Below are 23,487 nucleotides of genomic sequence, written 5' to 3'. Positions count from 1 at the left end.
CCAGATGCTACCCAGATAAGCTGCTAGCCCCCACAGGTAGGGGATGACATGTGCTTTCTTATGTGAAATCTCACCTTACCGAAAAATCCCCAAAGTCATGTGACAATAAGCAGAGAAAAGTCATTTCATATTTGTCTGAGAGGAGTCAAATTTAGAGGCCGCAGGGGAAGGGCCTCTTCAGATGTCTCCATCTTCAGCTCTATAGCACCTAGAAACATGCTGCTGGTGTCATATTAAAGGCAATCTCATCTGTCAGGTTACATTAGGCTTGTGGTTCTCTGATCTACAGCACTGGATATACAGTTAAAAAAGAAGCAGAAATTGGATCTCTATCCACAGCTCACCTCTACACGATGTCTTTATCTGCTTCTGTAGCCAGGAGTGACCCGCCCTGGGCCAAGGAGTGACCCGCCCTGGGCCAAGGAGTGACCCGCCCTGGGCCAAGGAGTGACCCGCCCTGGGCCAAGGAGTGACCCGCCCTGGGCCAAGGAGTGACCCGCCCCTGCTCATAGTCCAATGACTTTGGAAGACCTTATGACAGGTTCACCTTAAAATGGATTTTCCCACTAGTAACACATACCCTACCAGTGTATGATCACTGGGACCCATGGGTATTACAATAACTGGGGTCCACATGCACCCCCAAGTGTTTGATGTGCGCGTAATTGTATGACCAGCGCTTGGTTCAATTCTATGGGACTGTCAGGACATCTCTCACAGAAGTAAGTAGAGCGCTGCTTTGAGTTTGGGCACCAATATTCCTCTCATAGGGGCCCCCCATACTACCAATGACCTACACATAGGATAAGCTACTAATAGAACCAACCTTTCTGATTAGACATTATCAACACATAGAAATGAGGAAGACTCCGGCCGTCTCAGGTTTAAAAATCTCTTCACAGTTTAATGGAGATCACGATTCATGACCAGATGTATCCCCCAGCAACATCTTCTACATATACATCATAAATATATAAATTATTCTACGAGGCTTCTCTTATATCCTGTTACCATCATCAAGTGTGATCCGTACTATAGACTCAATCAGAGGAATTACCGTGCTGTGACGTATACTGCCCCCTGCAGGCTGTGCATGACACAACAGACCGAAACAGAACAGGGGGTACAACTATGTGTGCCACAAAGCCCCCCCACACTAATCTCACACGTAGGCCAAACAATTAAAGGGGTGGAGGGATCAGTCAGTGCTGCAGGTTATGCCCTGGTTATCAGCCGTGTCTGGAGTGTTAAAGGGATTTTCCAGGAATTACTGTCTTCAGGCTCAGCAAAGAGCGGATTAATGCAGAGGCTGGAAAATGGAGCCATCTATAGCAAATTCTTGGAAAACCCCTTTAAGATCCCAGAGTAAAAAACCCTGAGCAGCATGGAGATTACCGCAGGTTTTATATGCGTTTTTTAATTAATTCATCATGCATAACAGCGAAAGGGAACCCGTCACCAGGTTTTATCCTACTAAACCACTAGCCCCTTCAGGTGGGGGATGAAATGTCATTTCTAGCAATCCATCTTTTGATAAATTTCACCCCATTACCTACAAATAATCTCCCCCAAAAGTCAGGCAAATATGACTCTCCTCCCATTTTCACACAAGACGAGTCAAGTTTAGTGATTCCAGGGGGAAGTGCCACTTGAGAAGCCCCCATCTTCTGTTCTATAGCACCTAAAATGTGCTGCTGGTGTCATATCAAAAGATAAGAATCTAATCTTTCAGATCACAACAAGGTTATGGTTTATGGCTCTAGACAAACAGAACTAGACATAAAGGATGTTTATCAGCAGCTCACATTTTCAACTACGTATTTAGCTGTCTGTAAGTCTGTCCAGCTCACAAAGTCATTAGCCTGATGTGATATGAAAGATTAGAATCTCATCTTTAATATGGCACCAGCAGCATGTTTTTAGGTACTATAGAACAGAAGAAAGGGGCTTCTAAAGTGACACTAACCCTGCAACCACTAAATTTGACTCATCTCGTGTGAAAATGGAATGAGAAGAGTCATATTCACCAGACTTTGGAGGGAGATTTCACATAAATGAAGGAATGCTAGAAAGGACATTTCATCCCCTGTCTGATTGGGTTAGGGAGTTTAACGAGGTAAAAACCCGGTGACAGGTTCTCTTAAAATAACGTAAAACTGCAGCATTCGGCATGGCTTCTGCCAGTATCATATGGACACCTTGGCCCCAACATGTGAAGAAAGCCTAAAAGGGTTCGATAAAGTTGTGAAAAGATGTCAGTTTTGTAACACAGACATCAGCGCTAGTCTGATCAGGCTGCATCCAGTATTGCAGCATCTCCAAGTAAAGTGCAATACCAGAAGCAGCCTGTGTGTTAAAGTGGCGCTGTTTCAGAAAAAAAAAAAATCAATTGTGATACAACCCTTCTAACCATCTATTACCACACATACCGTCCTATCTGGAGGATATAAAGTACAGTATGGCTGAGAATTGAATTGGTTTTGTGTAAAATCAACAAACAAACAAAAAAAAAAATTGCAATGTTAATGTGAACTGCTCTGACACCAGGGGTGTAGGTGGATTCCTTTCAAGTCTTCCCCAGGCAGGGTACATGCAGGTATATAGACACATCTATAGGGCTCTACATATTTATACATTTAATGTATTAACCCCCGCCGAGCCACAAAATAAAGCAAAAACAACAGCGTCCTAAGAAACCAAGGCAGTGTCCCTACAGACAGAGGGTGGATGTGATAGGTGATAGGCTTCCGTCCGTATCACTACCTCCGCTTCCCGACTCCAATCTTCCCCGTTTTACTGCTGCTACTGGATTTGCTGGAGGATTTTGATGTAAAGAGTCGGGTCATGAACTCAGAGACGTCCGGCAGCTCAGGGTTGGAGTTCAACATGTTCATGGACTGCTCCATTTCCTGAGGAAGAGACTAAAGGGTCAGGAAAGTGCCCATCACTAGGTCCCAAATCTGACCGGACACATCCCCCTCCACGACACTAGTTCTTACCCTCCGCATCTCAGGGTCGCTCGTGTTCACAACTTTGGGAAGCAGAACGAAGATCAGCAGAGGAAGGACCATCATCATCACCTGGAAGAAACGCGATAGGTCGTCAGTACGTGATTGGTGGAGGTGCTTAACCCCTATAATATTGTGCATCTTAGGGTTATTACTTTCCCTATCTAAAATTGTAGAAACTAGGAGTAGAATTCTCGTATCTTACAAGCTCCCCTCCATCCAGAGATGCTGGAACTTAAAGGGGTTTCCCCAAAAATCACAGAGTAGGGGATAAGTATCTGCTTTCTGACTTTTGGTAACCCCATTACTGATAAATAGAGATGAGCGGACCCATAGTTATAGATCCTCCTGGACAATCACGGCTTTGGTTATTAGCATAAGGGATCTGTTTGAGAGATTGGCTGTTCGGCCACCAATACGTTCTAGCCCGTATGTAAAACTACGGGTCCACCCATCTCGACTCATAAGAATGGGGGGGGGGGGTCCGGTGTCCGCTGATTATATGCAGCACTGGCAACACATGCTTTCTATTGCTCTATCCAAGGTCTATGGGACTGGCGAGGATAGCCAATCCTAGCACTCAGCTATCTGTGCAAGCAGCATCAGGCTGCTCAGTCTGAACAAAAAGCATAGGACCCCAGATCTTGTGTGTGACAGCAGACCCAGTGATCCCATCTGCTATACTATGGGTAGAGGATAAAGTGTTAATCATTAAAACTACATCTGTATGGGGGCAAACTGTATTATTTCTCTTACTTTAATCTAAATCAATACAAAATTCTGTCCAGATTACTTTCTAGATTATCCAGTTTCTCTCATACACAGATCCAAATGTCCCAGGACTAACAGATAAAAGTATAACATGTTATTGCCCAGCAGCCAACACCAGGGGGCGCCCAGGAGCTTCATACAATGTGCCAAATAGAGATGAGCAGAACCAATGCTTCAGTTCACGTTCGACCCAGACATATTGCCGAATTGGAGGCCGAATAGACAAGTTGCCCAATTGACGCCACTAGCCATGACTACGGATTGGCCAGGGGTACAAAAGCCTTGGCCAATCATAGCCATGGCTAGGAGCGTCAGATTGCCGGACTGGCTTTTGGGAATCTAATCCAGTAATGTGCCCCGGTTGTGTGGGCCATCCCCAAACATTAGGTCGGCTCATCTCTAGTGCTCAGTAATGAGACAGCTGTGGTAAGCTCCCCCTAGTGGTGGCTGCAGTTAGCTGGTACAACATAGTTATGGCTCTAGACAGAAGAATTAAAGGGATTGTCCCAAGTTTAACTTCTCAAATCCAAAGGGCAACCCCTTTAATTGAAAAAGACAAAAAAAAGTAGTAGTAGTCTAAGTAGTCTAAGCACCTACCATGGGGTTCATGAGAAAGTCAGTCCAGCCCCAGGTCTCTCTCTTGATGAAGTATGAAGGGGGCCCGGAGGATTTCATCTGCAGGGGGTACGGCAGGCGGACGACTTCTGAGGTTTTGATGTGATTCACGTATCTTGCCCTTAGTAGAAATGAAAGAGGGAAAATTTGATGTGATATCTCCAGTCAGCTGATAAGTGGGATGTCAGGACACCCCTTTAAACGATGGATGTTCCCCTTTGATGCCCTGGCACTCTATCACATGCTGTCTATGTAGATGACAGGACAGGTGTTACCTCATCTTCCCCTTGGAGGTGATGTCCACGCGGACAGGCTCGAAGCGGTGAGCAGGGGACACGACCTCCACCACGTAGGATCCGGAGGGGACATCATGGACGATAAAGCTGCCGTCAGTCCTGAAAAGGAGGTGAACACCATTAGTCATTGCAATAGAATTCACACCCCAATATCCCATTCACTGCGCTATAGGTTTCAGGATCAGAGGGTGGTCTGACCCCCGGGAAGCCGCAGCAGGTCGCACATTGATACTGACGCGTCATTCATACAGTACGGGAATAACGGTGGCTGCAAACTATCCATAAAGCATGAATGGAGCCGCAAGGCACATGCACCCCCGGCCATTCAGGGCCATATTAAGTAGATGGTCTCCCATTGTTAGAATGTGGTTGGCCCGGTCATAAGGGGGCACCAGTCACCAGTACTGGATATTATAATAAGTTTCAAGTGTAAAAAAATGCAGTAAATCCATAATAATTGTATCATGCCCCAATATATAACGACCCTTATTATATCTTGCATCTTTTCCAATGCATTGGGCGATTCTAATGTGAACAGGACCTAACATCTGGACAGCTTAAAAACATATTTCATTGGAAAAAAAAGCAAGCAGAGATATTGACAGGTGGTCAGTAAGGGGTTAATGCTCTTCTTACCTCAGGAAGCCGACGTGCTCCTCCCCGTCCACCAGCACCCGGGCCCCGCTCACCCAGTCCTGGGGACGCACCCCCGGCACCACAGCCCGGCCCTCCACCTTAAACCTCTCTGTTCCTGAGGTAAAGACCTCCATGTCCGCCCGGCACTGGACCAGCAGGGTTAGGAACAAGAGGCTCCATCTGGAGAGAAGAGACAAAATCACCGGAGCCGACATGACTGGCACAGGAACAAGGCTTCTCCCCCCTCTGTGCTTCCTCTTCCGGCCTCTGACCTACATGTCCGCAGCGCAGGAGACATTTTCTTGTAGCCTAAAACCTCTACAAAATGGCCGCCGCGGCTTCACCCTCACAGATAGGGGTTTTGCAATCGTGTTATAGCTGCTGTGGCTGACGTTTTCATCCATATCTCTCAAATTTGTTGCTATAAATGATATGTATTATGCAAAATGACTTGTATAATATTATCATATACATCATGTAATACTGTTATAGCTCCTATACTGCCTGATCTGTTCCTGTTGATGGCTAAAACTTGTAGTTTTGGGGTGTAAAAAAATAGTTTTATCCAATTAAACAATGTTTTTAAATTATAGTTGCAATAGTTTTTTCCACTTTCATTGTACAGCCCAAATAACACCTGCTGGGCCTAGCAACAATGGGCCCGATTCCCAATAATTGAATAAAGTGACAGGTCAAGCACGCATCCTGCCGCTCCATTCTTTACTATGGGAGCCATCGTGTGGATAGATATTGTATGAGATTGCTGGAGACACCGGAGCGCTGTGCTCAGCAATAGTACCAAAAATATTGAATGGAGCAGCAGAATGCAAGCTCAATCCATCACTTTACTCAATTACTAAGGCAAAACTGCCTATCACCTTCTTCCAAGACATTAGTAGAGATGGACAGAATAGTTTTGCATTATGTATTCATTGGAGGATATTGCAGTAGAGTAGCTGCAGCAAACTTGTCCAAGAAGCCTGTGTACAATCTTCGCCGTTATATTCCAGTCCATTTTAGGCCGTTTTTAAGTAATCCGTTACAAAACGCATCTGTTTTTGACCATTTTTTCAGTTTTCCAATTGCTTAAAAACGGCCCAAAAATGGTTCAAAACACCACTTGTGCCGTCGGCCTTATAATTCTCATGGTCAGAGCTGGAAACCACCAACAAGTGGTTGTGTTAAGACCCGCAGCAGTGTGGTGGGGGATCTAGCTGCTGTGACTCCCTTTCTCCATAGAGCTTCTATGTCAGTGATGGCGAACCTTTTAGAGACCGAGTGCCCAAACTACAACCATGACCCACTTATTTATCGCAAAGTGCCAACACAGAAATTTAATTTGTGATTTATACTCACTGCTCTGTCACAGCTTTCATTGATACCAGCACCTGAGGACACCAATAAAGCAGAAATTTGGATGATCATTGTAGCTTCCCTCCAGGGTCCCATAAACTGGAAGAATTGTCAGGGCAGGAGCTGTTTTTATTCAATTCTGGAAGTGTAAGCAGCTGTGAAAATATTAACACAGCTGCTTACACATGCATAAAAGAAAATCAGATTCACACCAGCCAAATGCATAGTAAAAGTGCACGCAAATGTGTACAGGACCTATAGGGTGGCGGCCCCATTGACGCAGTTATGGTGCCATGAACACACGCATCGTGCACGGAAAAATATAGGACATGTACCATAAGTTGCCTACTACAGCACCCACCTCCCACTTCTCTATGGAGAGGGGAGAGAAGCGCTTGCCTGAGCTACAGCGATTATATTTTATGGTGACTTTAAAAATGAATTGAAATAAGTATTTCAGCACTTTTATGGATTTTTTTTTTTTTGAAGTTTCTTTTTTTCTTGTGGATATTGATGTGGTTTCATACCATAGGAAAATAATTCCCAAATGTCTTCTGCAATAACTGGGTCTATTTTAACTTCAACAGACCAAAATTGGCAACAAGCATATTGAACCCATAGGTTGAAGGGCATCTACCACCAGGATGAAAGAGTTTATGCAAAGGTGTCGGAGGGGCTCCAGGCTCCATTAACACCTATGTAGCCTGGAGCCCCTCAGGGTCAATTGCATACAGTCCTTCATCCTGGTGGTAGATGCCCTTTAAAAATAACTTTTATTCATGTTCTAGTACAGCCCCGATACTCCATGAGGATGGCAATGTGGCAAAACATATTACAGTCACCTCTGACATGCTTTATTTTTGGGTTATCACTAGACATATTTCTTCTAGACTCTAGTTATATCAGGAGGTAGGATAGGGAGTCAATCTAGCGTGTGGGGGTGTGTGCGTGTAGCTATGCGGTACAACTTTAATTTGGAGAGTAGCTATCACAGAGACGTAGGTGCCTTGTATTGAAGGCTGACTACATGAGGGTCGCAATGTAATAAGTGAGAGCGATAAAGGAACACCTTATGATACATTGTCTCAGGGACAGCGAGTTTAGTTGTAAATACAGCAACGACGTTTATAGCTAGAAACGCAGCTACATACGAATAGAGCATCACAGAGCTGCGCGACATCGATGTATTACACATCATTATTGTGGGAACAGTTTTTACGGTGAGTGGTTAAAGGGGTTTGCCCACTAAAGAAAATTCTCACATTTCAATCCCCTAGTGAGGTTTACACAATAAAGACCATTTTAACCCCTTATTTTACAGTGTTACTCAGTTTTATTGCGGTTTTAGCTCCTATCACTCAGTGATGGTCAGTGTGAGGCTACAAAATGTGAGCGGGGACTCCAAGTAGACGCTTCATGATTCCTCTGTGCTAGGAGATGCTGTGTGCTGACAATGTGCTTAGATTATCAGGGTACAGGGTTATATACACTTTCATTTGCCTTCTAAACATTCACCAGTATCTGACACCGAGAGAGAAGATAGCTCAGAGATGATATCCATGAGATTGATATTACACAATGACACAGTCAGCTCTGACACAACACACCATCAGATCTGCTGTGCCTCCCTCCCTGGATAAAGATCTTATCTGCCAGTAGCTCTCCACTTGCTGCTGATGTTTGCTGGCAGGAAGTCCGTGTGAGCTCATACTGGAATACAAAGTTGGGGGCTAGAGGCAGAGAGAAGGTCATTCCACAGCGTCAGACAAGATATCTGCCAACCCTAATGCCAGAAGATACAGGGTTGGAAAACAGGGGAAACAAATTGTGTAGACCAGGACTGAGAAACAGGTTGGACTCTGTGAAATGCTGTATTTTTGTTAACAGTGAATTACAGATTGTGTTATTTTGTTATCCTAAACTTGTCTTTGTGTGAATACCCCTTTAACAGTACAAAATCAGTAAATCCAACAGCTACTCCTTCCTCCTCTGATTGCAATTTGTACAAAACTACCCACCCACTCCAGCTGGGTTTTTAATCACTTTATGTATATAGACTTTTTCTTTTTAGATTATGAAACATTTTGAATATAAAAGAATAAAAGTTATATTTAACATTGACAAATGGGTTCAATATGCCCGTTGCCAATTTTGGTCTGGTGATGTGGTTTCCACACAGGTTCATATGGTTTGTAGCTACCATTACTTACATCTTACAACCTGTCCGACACAAATGAGAGGTAGCAATGTGTGTGGCTCACATGGTCCACATCACAAGAAGCCGTGTATGTGGGCTAAAGAGTCTTCTCTCTTCCAGGAGGTTCACCTTGGGGACATCTCATGTGCCCCACCATCCCATGCACCACACAAACCCCAGATATTATTCTATTGCAAAAACGTCTTTAATATTAGGGTTTCAAATAATATAACAAAATAAACAAAAAACGGCTGCAATATCCAGTGTCCCGGGGTAAAATGTAGCAGTTTTAGGCACAGCATTTTTGCACAAATTTGTAGACACACTCAGTGCACTTTCCCAATATGCCAGTTTTTCGTAGATCTTGATCCCAGTGATGATGCAACAATTCAAGGTTTTTGCTCAGCTCCTCCGGCAGCTGCGGCGAGGAGGAGGATGAGGAGAAGAAGAAGAAGTGACTCTCGTAATGTCCGTCACATCCGAGCGCCAGGTAAACATTACCTCAGTCAGTTAAAAACCACTACCTGGAATGAACACTACTTCAATATGAAGCAGGCGGACGCCACCTTGTCAGCGGCGGCAGTGTGAGCGCGTGTTTTGACACAAAGCCCTCTTCGATAAGTTAGTGGTTTTACTATTTTCTTCCAGGATTGTGAGGGGGGTCCTCCAATGTCTGCCGTCTTGTCAAGTCCCAAAACATACGCAGGATATTTGGTGAAGCCTCGGGTCAACGGAGCTGTGACAAGTAGCCATCCAAGTCCTACAACAAAGCAAGGTCAGGGAGTTAGACCAATACTGCCTATAGGAATCTATATCTATCACAGTACAATCAATATTTGTATGGGGGAGGGGGGAGCCTATTGCTAAAACTTCACTATTAGGGTGAGGGTTCAGTTAAAATAAGGGTGCGCATAGGGGGTGGAGTTCTGATTGTATTTTTACAATTACTTGAAAATAAAATCAGGTTAATTTAGGCTATAGCACCTTTATCTCATCCCACAAGCCGTAAGAGGCAGTCAGTACATGTGCCAGGCTCTGAACAGAGTCAGTCTCCATCCCCCTCTGGCAGATGACAATATAGTTTACTTCTCCTGCTATGGGAGCAGTATTGTCTAGTATACTAGGGCAGAGGTTCTGCCATCTCAATTAGTTGCCCCGCAGTGACCATCACCATAGAGCAGCCTGGCAGTAACGAAAGACTAATGTTACCATAACACAGCTCAGTGATAATGAAGTCCCCCATTTCCCAGTGCACGCTCCGGCATCCATCAATCTCACAACCACTGACCCTATAAACGGCATCTCAGGTTTTTCAGTAACTCATTGGAGTTTCCTACCAAAACCACATCTGCCCATGACGACGGTGGCATCCTCTCACCTTGGCTATGTTGCCAGTATAACCTGGTACGGAGGCGAGGTGACTTTCTTGCTGCCAGATTCCACTTAGTTGCCGCTTTAATATCAGGACATTTCTGAAAGTGAAGCAGGTAGTTAGAGCGGGTGACCCATTATACCAGATCCCCATAATACACATCACTAGCAGTCATGGTTCACACCTACATTGGGGCTTTTATCATATACAACAATGGTGCCAGATGTCTACTGACCTGGTCCTGTGTCAATGGGATAGATAGTGCCGCAAGGCGCCTTTACATTTTTTGGGTCAGACATGGAGTCTGATATAGGTGACAAATGTGAACTATGCCACACAGCAATTAAAGAAAAAATGACTTTTAGAGGATTTCTGCAGAGCTAGGGCTGGGGGAACCCTCAGGTAATACTGCACACGTCTCTCAGATCATATATCAGACATAACCAAGGTGCCATGTAGCAAACTTGTGAATGATTCAGTGGTGTAACACAAGACTGCCACATAGGCTACGGTCACCCTGCAGCGGATCATTAGCATAGATTGGGAAGTCCTATGGTGTATAGCAGTGCGAGTGCACCCCAGTCACACAGCATGGCACAGAGCCGGCCGCTTCCTAGCACTTACTCATCTGTCGCCTCTTCCGGACTAGTAGATAACTGCGTCCACCATTTCTTCACAATGGCCTGCAGCCAGTTAAGACCAACAATCACATATCTGAAAAGTGAAGGGGGAAAAAATAAAATAAAATACAAAACATAAAAATCAGGCGATTCTGTTCTATATGAAATACATAGAAACAGCTGTAATCCCCTCTCCGCAGAATACTACAATAAGTTTGTGATGAAAATTTTCTGATCTCTGCGCCACGTGGTCAGGCTTTATCAGCCACTAAAAACTTAACGTTATCACTATCTGTGACATTTACAGCACATCAGAAGATAAGCTGCTGTAGCAGAAACGTAACGCTTCCCTCAATAGAGTCCGTCCCATCAACACACTATAGTAATTCTGGCATTGATTCAATTCATTGTAGCTAATCAGGGGAGTCTACGTCTCAGGTGCTGCTCTGTGATTCGCAAGGGAGGGGGATGAAGCTGCAGTTTCCCTCCCTGTGACTTTTTATATACACAATGTGAGGAGAGATTCCCTAGATTGTAAGCTCTTGCGAGCAGGGACCTCAACCGACCCAGTTTCTTTATTGTAATGTCAGTTTCTCTGTAAAAGTCCCCCCGTGACCTGTACAGTGCAGCGAGATATGATGGTGATAAATAAATAAAGATCTTCTTTATACCATTACTAGAGATGGTGGGACGTTGGGCTATTCACATGGGCATCTCACTAATTTTCGAGAGTACTGAGGCCGGCAGATAATACTGCATTGTGCTGCTAGGAATCCATTTCCTCATGATTGCAGCCACTAGGTGGCAGCAGAGCTTACCATCTATACCAGCACCGGTAACTACAGCAAATCTCTGGTGCAAATTCAGGCCAACGTAACAGAACAAATACTGCTGCATCCACCCTCACAGTGACTGACACCTCATGGGAACTTGCAGACTCCATTATGCCAATGTGGTTCATCAAACCTCAGTACAACTGTTATACAGAAGCTACGATGTGTGTAAGAGCAGAAGCGGAAGAGCTGCTGTACACACAGGTATGCAGATCCCCCCTAATTGTAGACCCTGTACAGTACATAGCAAGGCAGTCGGGATGTCGAATACTAGATCGCAGAATTGCTGTAGTCAGATACTGAGCTATAAATAGATGCAAAATGAAGTTGTGGCTGAGTTGTGACGTGAAGCGAGGACACACAACGCCGTCTGCACTTGCAAAGCAGCGACATGAACAATGAGTCATTGTAGCCGGACGCAGAGACAAGGAAACTCACTCTTCAAATTTACTTTTAAGAAGGGATTTAACCAGCGGTAAAAGATCAACACAGCAGCCGACCGAGACCGAGGCCTTGTCCTCCTGAAGGCTGAAAGAAAGACAAACAGAGTTACCAACAGTGTCATACTGGGCAGAAGAACAAGAATGTATATGGATATTATATACAACCTAGAGACAGTATCCTGGGGGTCAATGCTCCTCTGGCTTTTTAAGCTTGAAAAATCCAGACAGGGTATTACAATGCATCTTAAAGGGGTTTGCCCACAAGACAAGTTAGGCCCTGTCCATAGGATGGGGCCTAACTTGCTGATTGGTGGAGGTCTCCATGGTGAGACTCCCACAGATCATGAGAACGGAGGTCCGACAATCACCACCAGCTCCAAAAAGATGACGGACACCCCCGCTCTTGTGATCTCATTACTGAAACTCCCACTGCTCAGCAAACTAAGCCTTATCCTGTGGATAGGGCCCAACTTCTTTCATGGGCAAACTTTAAATAGGTTTTTCTCTGTGACACCAGTTATCCACCATTAACAGTATAAAGGATAAGAGTCTGAGCTGGGGGTCCGACCACTGGAGACCCCAGTAATCACAGGGGCCAGCAAGTGCCCTTAATGCTGCAAACAGTTGTCCTGGAAGGGCCTCCGTCTCGTGATGGCAGGGTGCCCCAGAGGAAAGACTGGTAGGACTTATTCCATGTACAATGGAGAGGGAAGGAGTAACCTTAGTGTCTTTAATAAAGTGATAGGGTCAGAGATTCAACACTGCGACCCCAAAGGTTTAACCATCAGCAATTCTGATTCAGCAACCCCTGCTGGGGACGATGGAAGGTAACAAAGAGTTACACTCATTATCTACACCAGAAAAAATAATTACTTAGATTTAGAGGTTACCTATTTGTGATAACAGGAAGACAGTCCGCTATTACCCCTAAATCTTGCATCCTAGGGAGTAAGGGGAAAAAGAAGAGTTACAGATCGGCGTCATGTTTGCTTCACCTCTATCAATCTACAGCAGGATTCCCCGTTAAAGGGGTTTTCAAGCTTACTGTATACGCATATACATCTGACATTTCCTTTCCAAGGATCAGAGACCAGAAGTAGCAAATCTGTGAGAACAGTGGACCATCACTGACCTCACGTGGTAGAGCCAGCCGTGATATCGCTGATCTCTCACTAGTAACCAGGGTAGTCAATGACTGGCAGCAGTGTCCACAGGAGCCACATCACGGCGGGTCTGTGCAGGACTGGCACCAGGAAAAACAGAGGTCGCCCCAGAACTGAAGTACCAATAGGGTTTAAAAGTTTTTAACACACACCATGAATAATGCTGCCAGATGTGCATGAAAAACCCTGTACATTGCACTGATGTGATCAAGCCATCAACTAGACACTCAAGAATGGAGGATGTGAACCATTATATACATATTATCCTGCACAATGTGCGCATCTTCCAGGGTACAAAGCATGAACTGGCAACTCTGAAAAGAAAGGTCACAGAGGGAGGGGACAGCAGAATGACAGGACTAGGAATCTCATCTCTAATTCCAGCCGTTTACTTCCCCCACGTGAGCAGCAGCTACTGGGACAGATCTGTGTAAGTGTATAAATGTGTATAAGTATACAAATAGGTATATTTTCTGAGGGGGTAGGGGGCCCTGCCTCTCCTAGTTACACCCCTGGTTCTGTCACTATGTGATAAACCAGTTTCCTTAAAATCACAGGTGATGGAAATTGCAAAATGTGGGATTCAAACCTCGCATCTGATGGAACAGAGCCTTAAAAGAGAACCCGTCAACATAATTTATTAGCCCCCTCAGGTAGGGTACGAGTTTGTCCTTTCTAGAATTCCAGCTTTTATTTATAAACTTATCCAAAGTCAAGTTAGCTACAGATTAATATGCACTTATCTTCAGTTCTAGAGCTCCTACAAATGCTTTTGGTGTCATTAAAGATGGGGCGTCTCAAGTAACCCTCTCCCTGCAGCCTCTAAAGATGACTCTTCTCTGCTCATTTTCATAGGACTTATAAGAGAGGATTTCTTTATAGGCAAATGGTGAAAATCTCACATAAAAGAGTGAATTTTAGAAAGGAAATTTCATCCCCTGAGTGGACTGAGATTAATGTGGCAAAATCTGGTGACTGTCCCTTAAATATTTCTTAGCAATGCAAGAAGCCATCTCCAAAGTAAGCAGCGAGTGTGTGGACATACCTGACTAGATAGGCTACAAGTTCATTCACACTGCGCTTCCTCCAGAAAGTAAGAGCTACATTGAGCCGGAGATTTCGGCTGAAGAGGACCTGCGTCATCATGTCGTGATCCTTGGACACCTAGAGACCAATAAAAAGCAAAAGTAAGTAAATATGTCCATACAACCCAATGTGGGAGATCCAGCGATAAGATAGTAGGACCCTTTTAAATGAAACCCAGGGCTGCAGGGGGGAAAGCAAAGAATAAATACAGGCAAGCAACAACCACGTCTTTACTGTACTTACCTGCCTGTATTTACACTTCTCTTCCAGACGTTTTAATGGATTGACCAAGTTTTTTTTTTTTGAGAAATTGAATACCACATGCTTTCATTTGTATTCCTATATAGACATCTTTCTGGGGGCAGAGTCCGTTATATTGACATAGTAAAAAGAGACCCGTCACATTAGGGCCACATTGCCATAGACGTCAATGGGGAGTGATATGCAGCCGCATATCGGTTCCCATTATGTTTGTGTGAATTCAGGATAAGTGGCACCAGTTCTGGTGGAGGCCCACACTGAGCTATGCTTACATGCGGTGTAGATATTACTCTGTGGCATAGTAAAGCTACAGCACTGACACAGGTGATCCGCAGTGAATAAAGTAGTCATACCTCTGCAAAGAAAGTGCTGTACTTTGAGGAGGCCCCCTCGGTCTGCGAGGAGCCGGGGTCCGGGGGGTTCAGCATGAGGGTGTGTCGGTCATTCTGGAGCTTCTCGTGCATGTTCCCTGCTGCGATTTCGTTCTCCTTGTTGGCCATGTCACTGCCCCAGCCTTTCTGATGCTGCTTCCTCCTGTACACGGGGCTCAGTGCTTGGTGCAGGGCTTTCCGCTTGCACACCACCACTTTGTAAAGCTGTTGATCACTGGTTGAGGGCTGCCGACCCGGAGTTCTGCAGGAAATAAGAACATGCAGGTGATTTATGTAGTTACTGACTATTGTGGCCTAAGGCAGGTTTGTGCGATATTTCCTCGTCTTTGGTGGACAGGACTCAAGTCTTAGCATTTCCTATGGCAAATAAGTTAATTTCTATACTGTATAAGACTCACCTGTTTACTACAGGTACCAACTCTTCCTGTGAAATATTACCCTGTATAATACAGAAGGACATCATTAATATGCAGCAAGTTACATCACTTTACACATTACAGAAACACTATCACGATCCCCGATTTCACATCTGTAGAAACTCCATAGAGAGGTTTCCTAGGTCACAAGGAGGAGATGTACAAGATTCAGCACTCTTAAGGTTTGTCTGCCGTTACCCTTTAATCTGCCCTTTCAGGATTAGGAGAAGTCTCCTCTGGGTTGGGCTCACGTTACAGGCGTTACATTATATAGCTTTTATAGAGGAGAATTGTCTGGAGATCCGAAAATGAAATAATTACCTGTTCAAACATGGCTTCCAGATCATGAGGCGGATCATGGTGTGTAGACCCATGTTGTAGGCCTCATGTACACTGCCATATTTTCTGGCCGGGTCCACAAGCTACAGCCATGTCTGAGACAGTACAAAAAAAGCTGGCCTTCTACATCTGATCAGTGTTGGTTTAGTCCGGCTTTGCCAATTATCAAATGTACATGGAGCCTCCTGACTAGCTGAGCATGCGTGTGCACAGAAGAAGCTGAGCATGCGTGTGCACAGCGGAGACTGATAAGGCAGGATAACAACAGCTCTCCACCAGCTACATGTGGGCTGTGTGATGCCAACATATGCAGTAGTGCTTTCACCATGATGACCTAGCCAGAGCTTCCATCAGGTGCCGAACCAAAACCCATGCTTCTAACTCGCCATGATGGGTATACTGTAGTACATTGTACTATGTGGAGTCTATACATTACTCTGTATCTGGAGAAAGTCAGAAAACTAAAGACATTTTTATAGTAAAATAATATACATTTGGGTGGTTGCTCGTACCTCCTTCATGTTCTGCTTGGCTGCAGCAGAGACCCTTTTCCTGGGGTGCTCATTGGTACAACCCTCATCTAGGTCCCGCTTCTTGCCATCACAGGCGTCAAATGCCATAATCTCCAGAGAGCCTGCAACCAGAATACAGAAGAGACATGGCGTTAGGTCAGAACCGGAACAATGAAGGCACCTAGAACAAACTCTACCCTCAGGGATCTTAGATGTCTGACGTGTGCACAGTGTGGTGGCCTCATGTTAAAGGAACATTCAGTGTGCAGTGCCAAGGTATTGGTGGATGTGCAGTGGCTGGATGGCCCCTTTATTAATGTATGGATTATGTGAACACAGACTAATCCAGTCTGTAAAGCTACTCATACAGTAAATGCCAGCGCATGAATAGACAAGGGAGGCCACACTTCAGAGAAAACACAAGATAAAGGAACACAGGAGTAGAGGGCAGATTCCATATCTTCATTATATATGGTCTCTGTGGCTGTAATATGAGAGGTGCAGTGCTGGCTCACACTGGTATAACATGTCCTTTATATATTATACATGTTCCGTCACTGCCTTCTTAAAGGGGTAGTCCCAAAAAAAGACCCTGGACAGTAGTGGAAAAGAACGTTACATGACCCTGCAACCAGCATTTCCCGGGGAGAGGAGGGAACGCAGCGGGACGTGGCCCTGCTGTGACTTGTAGCTGCCCCTATGCATTTCATGACTACAGAGCATCTGGTAGGTGCAGACAAGCTCCTGGACAGTACAGGACAGGCACTTATTTCCCTATCAAATATTTACACATGGCTTCAGGCACCGAAATTATAGCAAAAGTAGCCAAAGTGACAAGTCTACTATTTTGGCTCAAAAGGCAGCCCAAGAGCCTCGACCCAGGCAGCCAAAGAGCACGGTGCCAGCCGAGGCAGGCAGCATTCATTCCCAGTGTATTATTTATCAAATCTATAGCAGAGTAGCTTCACCGCTGAGCATGTACATAAAGTGCAGCCACATTCATCTCTAACAGCCTAGAAGAGGATACACAAGCCCCGGTCAACCTGCTACATCGGTCTTATACTTCAAATATTCAATACTTCTTATATTTGTTATCCATTGCCGTCTTACTTCTTAAATCAAAGTTTTACATAATTCAAATGAGCCTGAAGGGCTACCCTTGTCCCTCTGGAACCTGGCTTTACAGACTTAGGCTACATTCACACTGCCGTTGCCCGCCCGTACCGGGCAACGGCAGTGTATGGGGAGAGGAGGAGGAGGAGGAGGAGGAGGAGAGCGCAGCTCATCCCCGCCCCTCTCCATAGGAAATAATGGGGCACGGCGCCGTATTACGGCAAAAGATAGGACAGGTCCTATCTTTTTCCGGGTACGGAGCCGCACGTGTGCGGCACCGTACTGCTCTCGTAGGGCGCTGTGCGCCCATTGACGTGTGTGGAGGACGTATATCGGCCGTATATACGTCCTGCATACGTTCGTGTGAATGTAGCCTAAGTGTGCATTCACACATCCGTCTGTGGGGATGTATATGTGGCCGCGTATATGTGGCCGCATATACGTCCCCATAGACAGCAATGGAGGCGGTACAGTGCCATACATGTGTGGTGCCCATGCGCCTCTGTTTTCTATGGAGGGATATCCTCCACAACGGTTAAAGTACCCTAGGGAGTCTGAAAAATAGTAAACGTTTAAAAAAATATTATAATAAAAAGCCTAAAAATTAAAATAACCCCCCTTTTCCTAGAACTGATATAAATAAAAAGTAAAAATCAAACATTAGGTATCGCCGCATCCGAAAATGCCCAATCTATCAAAATATAAAGTTTTTTCACGGTGTCTAACCCCGTAACGGAAAATAGTGCCCAAAGTTGAAAATGGCACTTTTTTGACATAAAAAAAAAAAACAAAAAAACAACAACAATAGAAAGTGATCAAAAGGTCATACAATCCTAAAAATTATAGCATCAAAATCGCAAAAAAAAAAAAAAAAGAAAAAAAAGACACCACCCAGGTTTCTATGTTTTCCCTGCGCCAGGATGGAATTGACAAAGGTTTTGAGAAGTTGCACTTTATAAATCTGACTACCACATCTAGATTCAAACAAAGTGAAAAGTGGTGTGGTCTGGAAAAAGTTGCAAACCTGCATCCACCCCCCACCCCATTAATATAACGGGTCACTTTCCAATGAGATTCCAATGTTCAATTCCCCGTCCAGTACAAACGCTTTGCTCCCGAAATCCGCTCATGCGAAAGGGCGCTTCTGAAAATTGTCTGCCGTCTGTCTGAGGGTGGTAAAGACTGAATGCCGCAGCAATAACTGACCTGCTGCAGATTGTTTTTGCGACATGTGGATGAGATTTGTAAACACTGTCATCACGATCGCAAGATCATTCCTCATAGTCATAGCAGTCATGTCTAATACTAGAACTATCCGATTCACAACATATTTCAGCACAAGATCCGTGTGCAGCCGCTTATTAGAGCCAAAAGAAGAACAATTACAAAAGATGACACTACTAGGTGAGAAAGTATACATTTCTGCACCATTTCCTGACTAATTAATGTCATCAGATCTCTACTGTCAGATGGGAGGAGCCTGACTGTCTGTTGCAACCCAGGAGCACCCACCTGACAGCAAAGAGCCCGATTAGCATAGATTTTAGGGTTGTTTCAGCACACAATATGCCAATTAGCCCCTCAAATGAGTCACATGACACCACACATTAGTCAGATGTGTGATGTAGTTAGTCTGGCTCCACCCATCTGGGTTTCTAAAGTGCTAATGAGCCAGAAGTGCTCTGGGAGGAGTTGCCCCCCCTCCACTGTAACTTCGCAGGCTGTTACACTGTCTCCACCTGCCTGTGATAGTTTCACAGAGCATCAAAGTCTGCGAAGCTGCACAAAGAAAGGGACTTTGGCAATGCCCCCCAGAGCCCTTCTGCCTCATTAGCAGAATTTTAAAATGAAATTTTAGAAGACGACCACGGATAAATATAAAAAATTACCACAGTCACAGTGCTTGGATCTATGAGCAAGTGTTAATTTTAGTGGTAAATTTCCTTTAACCCCTGACCGACATGTGACGTATTCGTACACGTCGGTTGCGAGGGTATAAAGAAGACTCTCCATACAAGGTGGGTGTTTGCCTCAAAATGAAGTAAACACCCTCCGGTGACACGTGCAATTGGTGGGTGGACACCTCCATGTACTTTTGTTAAATGGTCAGTGAAATCCCCATATAGTGCCAGACTGAAGTAATGCAGTATATTGCAGCAGCATCAACCAGACAACCTAGTGGTGAAGCGCCCTAGTGGGTCTGTAAAATAGTAAAAAATAAATAAAATGTAAAAATTAAAAAAACCTAAAAATTCAAATCACCCCCTTTCCCTAGAACCAATATAATAATAAACAGTAAAAATCTATTCCCATCGTTTAACCCTAAAACTGAAAATGGCGCCCATAGGGAAATGTGCCAAGGGTAGCACTGAAAACATCATCTTTTCTTGCAAAACATGGACACCAGACATTTTTTGTACAGGAGGTTTCAAATTTTGTAAATTATGAAAACACCAATTTAATTAAGTTTCCAAATGATTGCACCGACCTAAAGAATGCAGGAGACATGTCGTTTTAGGGAGCCATTATAACCAAACCCACAAGAACACGGCAAAAAATCCATTTTCTCCCCGCTTCATAGTACATGGAATATTATGGAATTAAAGAGAACCCTGATGTCTGTGTCTCTCACCTGTATATTAGGAGGATGCAGCATGTCAGCAGATGCAGCACACACACTAGCCATGCTTTACTATACATTACACACAGACATGAGCAGGGGGAGGAGAGGGGAGGGGTAACATCGGTGACATCACTGCCTCTGACCATGTGACCAGCCTCATTTACATAAGAATAGATGATTTTACAATGATTAATGTATGAAATAACTAGATAAAGGCTGGGATGGGATCCATGTGCACTGCTCCAACAGGTAGTAGTGACAGGACAAGTGACACAGACCTGATGACAGGTGTCCTTTAAGGCATGGAATACTAAATACCGTCACTATGAAATGCAATGTGTTTCACAGAAAACAAGCCCTCACACAGCTCCTAACATGGAAAAAAAAAAAAGTTATAGATTTCTGAAGGTGGGGAGTGAAAAATGGAAACGCAAAATAAAAAAAAAGGGCTTGGTCGTTAGGGGGTTAATAACGAGCAGCAAAGACACTTTCCAGCATGGCACAACTTCACCTATAACAATGCTACGGTGAGTCCATAAAGGAAACACACAGAACCCTGGACCTGTTGACGGAAACAGCAAAAAGTTGGCTTAGATTGAAACAGATCTCCTCCACCAAAATAAAGTAACGCAAGGGGGTGATCGGGGCTCCGGAAATCGGGGTGGTACTGCGGCCCTTGCTCTTTGCCCACTATGATAAATCCCTTGTCCCAGTGATCACATGATCAAACATGACATCACTACAGCTTCAGACCTGCTGAGACCATAAACATACAGAGCAAGGAGCCGAATCCAGTAGCGACCCCCTAAGAGAGGCAACCAGTGAGACACAATCTTAATCTAGAAGACAAAATCGGCTGATAGACGCCAGAGAACGCCTGCCACCAGAGTGCCCCCCCCCCGTAGGCCGCCTGCCACCAGAGTGCCCCCCCCCCGTAGGCCGCCTGCCACCAGAGTGCCCCCCCCGTAGGCCGCCTGCCACCAGAGTGCCCCCCCCCGTAGGCCGCCTGCCACCAGAGTGCCCCCCCCCCCGTAGGCCGCCTGCCACCAGAGTGCCCCCCCCCCCGTAGGCCGCCTGCCACCAGAGTGCCCCCCCCCGTAGGCCGCCTGCCACCAGAGTGCCCCCCCCCGTAGGCCGCCTGCCACCAGAGTGCCCCCCCCCGTAGGCCGCCTGCCACCAGAGTGCCCCCCCCCGTAGGCCGCCTGCCACCAGAGTGCCCCCCCCCCGTAGGCCGCCTGCCACCAGAGTGCCCCCCCCCCGTAGGCCGCCTGCCACCAGAGTGCCCCCCCCCCGTAGGCCGCCTGCCACCAGAGTGCCCCCCCCCCGTAGGCCGCCTGCCACCAGAGTGCCCCCCCCCGTAGGCCGCCTGCCACCAGAGTGCCCCCCCCCCGTAGGCCGCCTGCCACCAGAGTGCCCCCCCCCCGTAGGCCGCCTGCCACCAGAGTGCCCCCCCCCCGTAGGCCGCCTGCCACCAGAGTGCCCCCCCCCCGTAGGCCGCCTGCCACCAGAGTGCCCCCCCCCCGTAGGCCGCCTGCCACCAGAGTGCCCCCCCATGGGCCGCCTGCCACCAGAGTGCCCCCCCATGGGCCGCCTGCCACCAGAGTGCCCCCCCATGGGCCGCCTGCCACCAGAGTGCCCCCCCATGGGCCGCCTGCCACCAGAGTGCCCCCCCATGGGCCGCCTGCCACCAGAGTGCCCCCCCATGGGCCGCCTGCCACCAGAGTGCCCCCCCATGGGCCGCCTGCCACCAGAGTGCCCCCCCATGGGCCGCCTGCCACCAGAGTGCCCCCCCATGGGCCGCCTGCCACCAGAGTGCCCCCCCATGGGCCGCCTGCCACCAGAGTGCCCCCCCATGGGCCGCCTGCCACCCGAGTGCCCCCCCTCTCCTCATAAGCCTCCTGCCACCAGAGTGCCCCCCCCCCCCCATAGGCCGCCTCTAATCCATTACTTATTAACCCCTCCTGTACAGAGATGTCAGGGCGCCCCCTAGGATTACCAGGGCTAATGGTATAAACCCCTACATCACAGGATACCACTAATATACAAAATGAACCCCTGAAACACCACTAGGAAACTAAATGTTACACTGTCCCCATATCTGCGGGTCCTCACATCTGTCAGCACAGTGCTAAGACTAAATAGGGGCCCCAGATGATTCTATTGGGGGAGCAGCCGCTGTAGACAGGTACAAGTACAACCCCCTGCAGGGAGCCTGACAGCACAGCAGCTGTAGAGCCATGTTCACACACAACCGCATGCCCCGCCACGGCCTAGGACATACACGGCCTAGCTGACACCGCCCCGGTTATACAACTCCCTCAGCAGCCACTTACCGGCTCATGGCCCTGCCGGGAGGTCCCTCGCTGCGCCGCTCACTCTCCGTCCAGGCTCCACACAAGTTTTACACTACAACAAGCGGGCGACTCCTCCTGACAGGACGCTGCGCCATTCAAACTGCCCCGCAGGGCATTGTGGGTAAGCAGCAACCGCTGTCAATCACACCCAGGTCTCAGCTGCCGGGGATTGGCTCGCTGTCAGACAAGGGGCGTGGCGAGCGTGCGGCGCATGTTACGTACGGGAGCGGACGTACGGCTTTATTAGGGTCATGTGACCGGACTGCTCTGTACGTGCTGTGCTGTGTGTGCCTGTTCCTGGTGTGCGTGACGTCACGGAGAGGGGCGGGGCCTCCTACATCCTGCTCTGTGTGTATGTAGCTTACATGGGACTGCATGTTCAGGGTGAGAGCCCAGGAGCATCACTAGAGGAGGGACAGAGCAGCCCAGTGTATTATTCATCAGCCATTATCTTTTTGTTGTCCTAACATTTTCCTTTTGTCTCTTTTTGATCTGTGTATGTGGTGAGGTATATAATATTAACCCCTTATCTCCTCACACATTAATTCCCAGGCTGTTTTTCATTGTTTCCCGTTACCTTCTACAGCCTATAACTTTTTATTATTTTTAGTGACTATAGCTGTAAGTCTTGTTTTTTATTGGGACAGAATGTAATTTTTAAAGGTCATCTACCACCAGGATGAAGGGTTGTAAACCAAGCACACTGACATACAGGTGTGTGCCCCCTTTTGCAGGACCAGAACTACTTTTAGCTTCTTATGTCATGGTTTTTACAAAAAAAAAAGGCTTTTAAAATTATGCAAATGAGCCTGCCTAAGGTCTTCAGGCTACATAAGTGTTGCTGGAGCCTGAAGCCCCTCAGACTTATTTGCATAATATTTAAAGACTTTTTTTTTTCTTAAAAATAAGGGCATAAGACACTTAAAGAAGAGCAGATCCTGCCAGAGGAGGCACACACCAGAATGTCACTGCTTGGTTTACAATCCTTCATCCTGCTGGTAGATTTCCTTTAATGTCCTACTGATAAAGGGTTTATAAGGTTTTTTTTTTTTTTTTTTTAATGACCTTCCTTTGCATAATGACA

At 46.3% G+C, this 23,487-nt stretch overlaps 2 protein-coding genes across 2 annotated transcripts; both read right to left on the bottom strand.

Annotated features, from left to right (window-relative positions):
• Positions 1 to 878: 878 nt before the first annotated feature.
• Positions 879 to 5,600, bottom strand: EMC7 (ER membrane protein complex subunit 7). Its single transcript, XM_072115240.1, has 5 exons — positions 5,327 to 5,600; positions 4,670 to 4,789; positions 4,377 to 4,515; positions 3,000 to 3,080; positions 879 to 2,909 (listed from the first exon to the last, which is right to left on the bottom strand). The coding sequence occupies exons 1-5, from the start codon at positions 5,539 to 5,541 to the stop codon at positions 2,760 to 2,762; spliced, it is 705 nt and encodes a 234-aa protein (XP_071971341.1). The 5' UTR covers positions 5,542 to 5,600; the 3' UTR covers positions 879 to 2,759.
• A 3,459-nt stretch (positions 5,601 to 9,059) lies between these two features.
• On the bottom strand, positions 9,060 to 22,601 carry KATNBL1 (katanin regulatory subunit B1 like 1). Its single transcript, XM_072115239.1, has 10 exons — positions 22,383 to 22,601; positions 16,314 to 16,435; positions 15,445 to 15,485; positions 15,008 to 15,287; positions 14,353 to 14,471; positions 13,035 to 13,085; positions 12,140 to 12,229; positions 10,873 to 10,962; positions 10,255 to 10,348; positions 9,060 to 9,636 (listed from the first exon to the last, which is right to left on the bottom strand). The coding sequence occupies exons 2-10, from the start codon at positions 16,419 to 16,421 to the stop codon at positions 9,604 to 9,606; spliced, it is 906 nt and encodes a 301-aa protein (XP_071971340.1). The 5' UTR covers positions 16,422 to 16,435; positions 22,383 to 22,601; the 3' UTR covers positions 9,060 to 9,603.
• Positions 22,602 to 23,487: the final 886 nt, after the last annotated feature.

The sequence above is a fragment of the Engystomops pustulosus genome, chromosome 7 (genome assembly GCF_040894005.1).
Source record: "Engystomops pustulosus chromosome 7, aEngPut4.maternal, whole genome shotgun sequence".
NCBI classification, from domain to species: domain Eukaryota; kingdom Metazoa; phylum Chordata; class Amphibia; order Anura; family Leptodactylidae; genus Engystomops; species Engystomops pustulosus.
The sequence above is the reverse complement of the archived record's forward strand: the minus strand, read 5'-3'. Positions and strand labels throughout refer to the sequence as shown.